The sequence below is a fragment of the Seriola lalandi genome, unplaced genomic scaffold (assembly GCF_002814215.2).
Source record: "Seriola lalandi dorsalis isolate HSWRI2012SDOR001 ecotype SW California unplaced genomic scaffold, Sedor1 jcf7180002054516, whole genome shotgun sequence".
NCBI classification, from domain to species: Eukaryota; Metazoa; Chordata; class Actinopteri; order Carangiformes; family Carangidae; genus Seriola; species Seriola lalandi.
In genome coordinates, this window is record NW_019525069.1 from 1033088 (window position 1) to 1043252 (window position 10165).

At 39.7% G+C, this 10165-nt stretch overlaps 1 protein-coding gene and 1 long non-coding RNA gene across 2 annotated transcripts; one reads left to right on the top strand and one right to left on the bottom strand.

The window, feature by feature from the left end:
- Nucleotides 1-351: 351 nt before the first annotated feature.
- Nucleotides 352-4166, bottom strand: LOC111660205 (C-terminal-binding protein 2-like). The gene is made up of 3 exons (XM_023413380.2): nt 4014-4166; nt 3394-3511; nt 352-2220 (listed from the first exon to the last, which is right to left on the bottom strand). The coding sequence occupies exons 1-3, from the start codon at nt 4153-4155 to the stop codon at nt 2040-2042; spliced, it is 441 nt and encodes a 146-aa protein (XP_023269148.1). The 5' UTR covers nt 4156-4166; the 3' UTR covers nt 352-2039.
- An 897-nt stretch (nt 4167-5063) lies between these two features.
- On the top strand, nt 5064-7113 carry LOC147818723 (uncharacterized). Its single transcript, XR_015437697.1, has 2 exons — nt 5064-5559; nt 6051-7113. It is a non-coding gene; the product is annotated as an uncharacterized LOC147818723 (long non-coding RNA).
- The last annotated feature ends 3052 nt before the right edge of the window (nt 7114-10165 follow it).

Sequence of the window (10165 nt, forward strand, 5' to 3'; positions counted from 1 at the left end):
TAAGATCAAAGGAACATATGACAAGAAAACACCCAGACAGTTCACAAGAGTCAATCTTTTTCTTCACAGATTCAAAGTTGTAGAAGTAAATAATATTTTCCTCATTCAGGCCTGAATTACTAGAACTACAGTGGCAACAAACGGTATCAAAGTTAATCGTATCACCTTTTTAGAGTCTGCATAATGTAGTTTTCATCAGGACTTGTTGACACTTTAGCGCCCCCCTGTGACATAAGATAAAACTGAGGTTTGACACAGATCATGCAGGATTACAGTAAAGTCATCAGAAAATGAACATATAGCGCTGATGACACAGACTGTTGGTCAAATCAAGCAGTCGGTACAGACAGCTGGTTCTCAGAATCGTATCTTTTTATTTGAACTGCACTGAATGCTAAATGTTCACCTTGTACAAGAAACAAATACAAATACTCACACTAAAAACAAAAACATACTGCTGGCTGCCTCTTCTGCTATTGTTGGGACACTAAGTAGGAGTTTCTGCTATTGCTCTTACAGAGTACAGGATGCCCCAAAGAACCTGGCCTTCAATAGAACAAAGAAAATATAAGAAGGAGGAGAAGAGAGAGGGTGGATCACATAGGACTATGGTTATAGGAACATTTAACTAGGCAATACAAATCTAACAGGACTCTTCAAAACTCTTTAACACCAAAAACGTGGGATGCGCCTTGTATATAAAAATACCACAATGGATAGGATGAGGGAGGAGAGAAAATATCCAGACTAATCTGGTTAGTCTTATCTTTTTTTTTTTTTTCCTCAAAGACAAAATTCTGGGAATAAACAATATCTGCAAAAAAGTGTTTTCCTGAGTCATTAAGAAATGAAGTTTGATTTAACCCTTTCCTGTCTTCAGAGTGTGAAATGTGCTCAAAGAAGGGAGGGAGTTGCCGTCCGTATGCCGCAGAGATTAGATCGGTTGTCCGTCAGGCTGTCATCAGAAATGTCCCGTTTGTCAGCACAGAAGAATCATCACAGTCACAGCGTCCTCCTTATTTCAGTGACTGTGGTACGTTCTCTTCCTCGCAGCCCACACTCACACGGACACATACAAAGAAAAGTCAAATACTTCGCTGGCAGCTCCCTCTGACTTCACATGGTTAAAATTCAGCTACAATCAAATGTATAAAGTGAATGTGTTATTTAGTGTTTTACCACTGACAGCTTCAAAAAAAAAAAAAAAAAGAGCAACCTTGTCACAAGTGAAGAAATCCCTTCACGCTATGTAGAAGTGCCCCCGAGTGGTGAAAACATGTAACTGCAGCCGTGACAGCTGTCGTTACGTATTATTGCCAGGAAAGGGTTAAAACCCACTCTAGATTACTATAACTGATGAGCAATCTTTTCCTTTTGTTTGACGAATGATAAATATATTTAATTCAATAATCCATTTTTAGTCATTCACACTAAAGATTGAAAGAAAAAAAAATTCTCTTCTGAGGCATAATGAGGGGCCTAAACAACACACATTAGTTACATAAGGAGGGTTGGAGCTGGGTGGAGGAGAGGTGGGGAGGATCAGGAGGGGAGGAAAGAAGGGGAGGGGCGGGATAAGGTCCAGTAGCACATGATGCCAAAGTTTTTTTCTCTTGTTCTCCTGTTGGTGAGTTGAGATGTAGGCCTACGTTTCCCATGAGCTCTGAGGTGTAAGGAGGGAGGGACGGGACAGAGTCTCATCAGGTTATCCCGGAGCGCTAAAAACACTGGACTCTGTGTCCACAATCATAGGCATGTCCCGAAGAAAAAACAAAACAAAAAAAAAAAAACATCATCATCATCAAAGAGTAAAGTCGGTACTGAACCCAAAGAGACAGAGAGAGTAAAAACTAAAACGTTAAAAGTACAAATTCCTCGGAACACTTCCTTTGTTCCCAGTTGCTGACTGATTTTAACAGGCAGCCGCTTGTGTTGTTTCACTGTCTCTTGGTCCCAGTTGGTCGGTTGCTTTGTGATTGGTTGTTTTCTGAGTGTCGACAGGTCGGATGAGATGTTTGCCATTTGTATCCCTTCTGCTGCTATTGCTCGGTGAGGTGCTCTCTGGTCTCGCCGTGTTTGGAGGGCTGGTTGGGCGACGGGGCCTGGGAGGGGTGTGTACCAGAGGGCAGGGTGTGGGCGATGGGCACCCCGCCTGGGACCATACCCTCTAGCGCCCCAGGGATGCCACCCGGAGCCACTCCAACCACACCTGGCGGGTATCTGGCGAAGGAGGGAGGTCAGAGGTTAGTGTTGCAGACAGAGTGATTCCCAGAGCGAGAGTAGTGTCACAGCACCAGCCTACATTCCCAACACAGTGAAAAACAGGATTCTCCAAACATTCCTGACATCTAGTGACACTACTGACTCTTTTCCACCACAGGAACTTTGTAAGGACACTGCGTTTCAGCTGTTCAAAGTTCCTGCTCTCAAGGTCGTACTTCCCGATAGTTAAGGAAGGACTCGAATTCTTAATTACTTTGCTTGAAATTAATTAATTATAAAAACTTTTTTGCAACCACAAAATTGTATCTAAAGCAAAATATTTTTATACCAGATTCAGTTTTTGGGTCTATTTGTTGGGAAAAGAGCCATTACATCAGAATATCCTGGCCAGAAAACTGGGGGAAAAAACAAATCACACCATTCAACCAGAGAAGAAGAAAAGGACGATACAGTTTCATCCAACAGAACTTGCCCCAAAAAGCCATAAGAGGGAAATCATAAAGCATGACTCCATCCATCAAACTGCATGTGAATGGCTTCAGGTCATGCTTACTGGGGACATTCAAAACCCACATTCGCTTCCATCCATCTCTACTCTGTGTTCAGTCAAACAGGTGAGTGCTTGGGGGGGGGGGGGGGGGGGGGGGGGGGGGGGGTTATAGAGGGGACACACATCAGGTGAGCTTGAGGGGAGAGGGGGTTCTTATCCGGGACCTCCAGAGAAAGAGGCTGTCGGCCCGGATGGTCGTATTTACCTGCTCCTGATCTAGGCATTAATTTTGTCTTGGGGGATGCCGGTTGTTACGGCCGGAAGAGTTTGGTTCAGTTGGCTGCGTGAAAGAAGCACATGGAGGTGGACATGCTGAGATCAGGAAGGGCCCAGAGTGGGACATGGTGGACAGAGAGTCACCTTTCTATTACTACAGAGGGCAGTTAGTGAAGGGGGGCGGGGACTAGGATCTATGACAGAGTGGTGACTTCAACGATTGAAATATATGTTAGAAAACAGTTTATGACAAAGCGCCTACATGAGTATAATACACATAGGTAAACAATTAATTTGCTGCTGATGTAATAAAGAAAATCCTTTAAAAAAAATCACGCAGGTCAGCTTTAAACTAAATGTCTCTGAAACAGGAAGAGCTTGCTGTCTGCGTGTTCAGTTCCTACCTGTAGGCGGCGCCGTTGAGCTCAGGGTGAACACCTGGTTGATCCATAACCGCCCACGGTGCCGTGGTGACAAAGAATTCCTTGTTGACGCAGTTTCTTAGGCTGTCTGGGATGCGGCCTGTCACATGAGGTGAAAACACACACACAAACAAACACACGCACACACGTGCGTTAAAAGGCAGTGTTGCTCACCAGCATTAAATCACAAACCGTAAAAGGGCACGACTTTGTTACAGGAGATGAGCGACCAGACGCTGTTAAAGTGTTAATGAGTTCAGGCTGACAAACATATCAGGCTTGGATATGCAAATGCAAATTAAGAACATTTAACAATGTGGATGTTTTGTGAGAGGCCAGCGCCCAGGCTCCGCTCCGCTCAGCTCTGCTCTGTGTCAGGAAGCTAACGATGACATCTATTAAGATGTCCAGATTTAATAAAGGCTGCTCGGGGCCTATCGAGGTGGAAATGTGACATCTGGGTTAGAAAGCTGTGCAACAGGTCACATAGTAGACTGGGGCTTTAGCATGGGGGGGTTGGGAGAATGAAGCGGTGGAGGATAGGAAAAGAAGGTTGTGATGCTGAGCGGACAAATTTTAAATGTGTTCATGTGGCTGCGTACCGGTGATGGCTCTTCGGATCTCGGTGGCCGCCGCCTCTCTCATCTCCAGAGACGCCTGCTCGCTGTACCAGGCTGTGTGTGGTGTGCAGATCAGGTTCGGAGCGTCTTTCAGTGGGCCCTGAGCAAAGCTATTAACACACATACACAGAGAAATACATGTAGAGAATGTAAAGTGATAACGGCGAGGTCAGGTCAGATCTGAGATGGTGACAGCGACACTGGATATCTGTCCCCTAAGCCCTGTCACACCTGCTTCTGCATGGCCAAAGGTTGGTGCATTTAAATACTGCTGAGGGTATTTCTTTGTTTTCTGTGTGAGACTAAAATACAGCAGATGTTATTTATTATTGGTGCAATTATAAAGCCCAGGAGAAAATGTCAGCCACAATTTTCTTCCTCTTTCTCCAAAACTCCCTTACTCTCATCTCCTCCCTCTCATGTGGCTCTGAAAAACAGATCAGGTCCAACACTCCCTCCCCCTCCTCCTCTATCCTTGCAACACCCTGCCTGATTGCGTGTGTGTGTGTGTGTGTGTGTGTGTGTGTGTGTGTGTGTGTGTGTGTGTGTGTGTGTGTGTGTAATGCCTCAGCAGTGCCCTAAATCAGCATTGTGTCGTGTGGGAGGGCCAAAGTTATGAAACACTCCCCTGTTGACATATTGGGTCAGTGGAGCATGAGTTTGGGCTGAGTTTTCAGTCTTCGCAAGCAGCCAGTCAGCTGACCAGCCAGCCATAAATAAGCAGCCTCCAAACTCTCCCCGACTGCCCCTGATGCGTGAACGACACATCAACACCAGTTACCCTCTGAGATGGGGAACATGGTTCTTAGAAAGGTGGAAAAGTGGGAGGCGTGTCAGGCTGTTTGTCCTCTGGTGAGAGCAGGAGTGGAAATAGAAATGGAGTTCATGGTTCAGGCACCAGTGTCACCACTAGGAAATCATTCTTACAGATGTATAAACTATTTTGGGGACTGGACTGTAAGTTTTGTGTATTTTCGTCCTTTGTAATTATACATTATTTTGTAAAAGTAAATAAGCATAAACATTTTTAAACATAATACTGTTAAAATATTTGGGTTTTTTGAGGATTTTCTTCTAACTCTTTAAATATTTTTTTAAACAGAATCCACTTCCATGATTAAATGACTACAAAATTTATAATGAATAAATATTGCTGATGATAAATGCCTGCGGTTTTACAGCAGAACTTCCACTCCAATGCTTTAGCTTGTTATGGGCTAAAATTTGAAATACAAATACAAATGTAATAATCATTTACGTGTGAAGATGATGTGCAGAAATTCTTTTAGAATTTGAACAAATTACAGAGGAATGCTAATTTTTTGTTAGTTCTGTTAGCTGTTATGATAGAGGTGAGTCTGGGCTTTAGGGTGTAAAAGAAGAAACGATACACTCAGCACACTCAACCATCCGCCAGCAGCTCTAACTGTATTTAGTTTCCCAAGACGTGGGAATAAAACGAGCTCTCGCCACTTCCTGAATTCCATTACCTGCAGGGCCCTGAAGGAGGCTTTTAGAAGAGTATGAGGTAACTTTAACTCGTCATATGTCTGCAATTGTTTCTGCTTTCCTGTCTAACTGTCTCTTTAGCTGTTTAAGGCTCTCCACCTTTATGTCCAATTTATCACTTTCTTTTTCTTCCTGCACACCTATGGAGGTAGATTTGTTACAATATTATTTGTGTGAACAGATTGACAATCCATGCCTGTCAGTATATGTTCATTATTTCATGCTAAAAAAGGACATAGTATAATAAGGCATACAAAACTCATAGTATAGTATGGCATAAAATGTCATAGTATAGTAAGGCATAAAAAGTCATAGTTGTCATGATCTTCACTGAAGGACTGTGTTTGGATTTTTGTTATCAATGTTTGAACACTTTTAGGACCTTATGTTTGGACTTTCATTTGGACTTAAGGTTTTTTTCCTGTTTTATTTTGAAACTACTCACCTCGTGTTTCTTGTGGTTATTTTACTTTCTGTCTTTGTCCTGTTTCCCTTTTTTGTGATTGTCAGCCCAGCCCTAATGTGTTTCACCTGTGTTCTATCACCCTTGCCATCCTTGTTTCTATCTAGTCCTGTTTCACTATGAGTTTCCCTAGTTTCTCTGCTCCTGAACCCCAGCTCCAACCAGTCCACATTGGTTCCTTGTTCCTGTCGGGAGTCCAATCAACACCAGCACCTGGTTTCCAGTCAGTGGCTCAGCTGCCTCCTGTTCCACATCTCTTGTTGGTGGTCCGGACAACCTCAGCTCCTGATCAGTCAGTGGTCTGTCCTACATCATCTCCTGGTCACCAGTCGTCAATCCAGCCATCTCCTGTTCCTGATCTACTGTTGGTGGTCTGGCCACCTCCTGCTCTTGATCCCCAGTCACCTGTTCGCCGGCCTCCTGCTCGCCCTCCAGAAGGATTCTGCCTGCAACGTTGGCCTCCTGCTCGCCCTCCAGAAAGACCCAGTCTTCGCCGTCGCCCTCAAGCTCTACATCCAGAAAGACAGAGTCTTCACCGATGTCCTCCAGAGCAGATCCATTCATCTGTCTCGCCTCCTGGCCATTCTACCAAGCTTCCCAGTCTGTGCGTCCAGCCTCCAGGCCATCCTTGCAAGCAGCCCAGTCTGTTTGCCTGGGCTCCGTCCTTTGCCCCATTCCTCGGCCCATGTTCTGCCCCTGAGTTGGTGGTCTCCTGCTCTTCCCCTGTGATCCCCTGCTCCTTCCCTTCCCCCATTTCCTCTCCTTACTATCCAATGGCCCTTGGATCCCTCCTCCAGACCCCCTCCTACCACCAAGCTGTGTTCTTGGTTTGCCAGGTGGGCCGTCTGGTATCTGGCTTTGGTTCTGTCATGATCTTCCCTGAAGGACTGTGTTTGGACTTTTGTTATTTATGTTTGAACACTTTTTGGACCTCATGTTTGAAATTTTTCATTTGGACTTTAGGTTCATTTCCTGTAATATTTCGAAACTATTTGTATTTCATGTTGTACTGTTTTATTCCAGAGTTCCTCTGTTTTATCTTAATTTTGGATTTAACTGTTTTTGTAAGTTTCTGTTTTTACTTCATTTATTAAATCACTTTTTCAAATGGTCTGGATTTGGGTCCATAAAACTACATAACCTGACGATAGTATAGTAAGGCATAAAAACTCATAAAACATTATAGTCGACCTAAAAAGTCATAAAAACGTCATAGTTCGGTAAGGCAAAAAAAGCATAACAACGTCATGGTATAGTAAGGCATAAAGAGTCAGAAAAATGTGACGGTATAGTAAGGCTTAAAAACTGATGAAGACAACGTAGTATAGTAAGGCATAAAAAGTCATAAAAAAAAACAGAATAGTAAGGCATACTATAGTAAGGCATAATTAGCCATACAAACATCATAGTTGGGTAAGGCATAAAAAGTAAAAAATAAGAAAAAGTATATTAAGTCATGAAAAGTCACAAAAACGACATAGTATAGTAAGGCATAAAAATGCATAAAACCATTATTGTATAGTGAGGCCTAGAAAGACATAAAAACGACATAGTATAGTAAGGCATAAAAAGTCATAAAAACGACATAGTATAGTACGGCATAAAAATATCTTGCTATAGTAAGGCATAAAAAGGCATAAAAACGTTATTGTATAGTGAGGCCTAGAAAGTCATAAAAACGACATAGTATAGTAAGGCATAAAAATATCTTGCTATAGTAAGGCATAAAAAGTCATAAAAACGACATAGTATAATAAGGCATAAAATTATCTTGCTATAGTAAGGCATAAAAAGTCATAAAAACGTTATTGTATAGTGAGGCCTAGAAAGTCATAAAAACGACATAGTATAGTATGGCATAAAAACATCTTGCTATAGTAAGGCATAAAAAGGCATAAAAACGTTATTGTATAGTGAGGCCTAGAAAGTCATAAAAACGACATAATATACTAAGACATAAAAAGTAAAAAAAACAACATAGTATAGTAAGGCCTAGAAAGTCATAAAAACGACATAGTATAGTAAGGCATAAAAATATCTTGCTATAGTAAGGCATAAAAAGGCAAAAAACATTATTGTGTAGTGAGGCCTAGAAAGTCATAAAAACGACATAGTATAGTAAGGCATAAAAAGGCATAAAAACGTTATTGTATAGTGAGGCCTAGAAAGTCATAAAAACGACATAGTATAGTAAGGCATAAAAAGGCACAAAAACGTTAATGTATAGTGAGGCCTAGAAAGTCATAAAAACGACATAGTATGGTAAGGCATAAAAAGTCATAAAAAAGACGTAATATAGTAAGGCATAAAAAAACATAGAAATGTCACTGAATAATAAGGCATAAAAAACTAATAAAAAATACATAGTATAGTAAGGTATAAAAAGTCAGAAAAGTCATAGTATAGTAAGACATAAAAAGTCAAAAAAACAACATGGTATAGTAAGGCCTAAAGAGTCATAAAAACGACATAGTATAGTAAGGCATAAAATTATCTTGCTATAGTAAGGCATAAAAAGTCATAAAAACGTTATTGTATAGTGAGGCCTAGAAAGTCATAAAAACGACATAGTATAGTATGGCATAAAAACATCTTGCTATAGTAAGGCATAAAAAGGCATAAAAACGTTATTGTATAGTGAGGCCTAGAAAGTCATAAAAGCGACATAGTATAGTAAGGCATAAAAAGGCATAAAAACGTTATTGTATAGTGAGGCCTAGAAAGTCATAAAAACGACATAGTATAGTAAGGCATAAAAATATCTTGCTATAGTAAGGCATAAAAAGTCATAAAAACGTTATTGTATAGTGAGGCCTAGAAAGTCATAAAAACAACATAGTATAGTAAGGCATAAGAAGGCATAAAAAGGTTATTGTATAGTGAGGCCTAGAAAGTCATAAAAACGACATAGTATAGTAAGGCATAATAATATCTTGCTATGGTTAGGCATAAAAAGTCATAAAAATGACATTGTATTGTAAGGCATAAAAAAACATAGAAATGTCAATGTATAATAGGGCATAAAAAACTAATAAAAAATACATAGTATAGTAAGGTATAAAAGTCAGAAAAGTCATAGTATAGTAAGACATAAAAAGTAAAAAAAACAACATAGTATAGTAAGGCCTAGAAAGTCATAAAAACGACATAGTATAGTAAGGCATAAAAATATCTTGCTATAATAAGGCATAAAAAGGCATAAAAACGTTATTGTATAGTGAGGCCTAGAAAGTCATAAAAACGACATAGAATAGTAAGGCATAAGAAAGCATAAAAAGGTTATTGTATAGTGAGGCCTAGAAAGTCATAAAAACGACATAGTATAGTAAGGCATAATAATATCTTGCTATGGTTAGGCATAAAAAGTCATAAAAATGACATTGTATTGTAAGGCATAAAAAAACATAGAAATGTCACTGTATAATAGGGCATAAAAAACTAATAAAAAATACATAGTATAGTAAGACATAAAAAGTAAAAAAAACAACATAGTATAGTAAGGCCTAGAAAGTCATAAAAACGACATAGTATAATAAGGCATAAAAATATCTTGCTATAGTAAGGCATAAAGAGGCATAAAAACATTATTGTGTAGTGAGGCCTAGAAAGTCATAAAAACGACATAGTATAGTAAGGCATAAAAATATCTTGCTATAGTAAGGCATAAAAAGTCATAAAAACGACATAGTATAGTAAGGCATAAAATTATCTTGCTATAGTAAGGCATAAAAAGTCATAAAAACGTTATTGTATAGTGAGGCCTAGAAAGTCATAAAAAAGACATAGTATAGTATGGCATAAAAACATCTTGCTATAGTAAGGCATAAAAACGTTATTGTATAGTGAGGCCTAGAAAGTCATAAAAACGACATAGTATAGTAAGACATAAAAAGTAAAAAAACAACATAGTATATAGTAAGGCCTAGAAAGTCATAAAAACGACATAGTATAGTAAGGCATAAAAATATCTTGCTATAGTAAGGCATAAAAAGGCATAAAAACGTTATTGTATAGTGAGGCCTAGAAAGTCATAAAAACGACATAGTATAGTAAGACATAAAAAGTAAAAAAAACAACATAGTATAGTAAGGCCTAAAGAGTCATAAAAACGACATAGTATAGTAAGGCATAAAAATATCTTGCTATAGTAAGGCATAAAAAG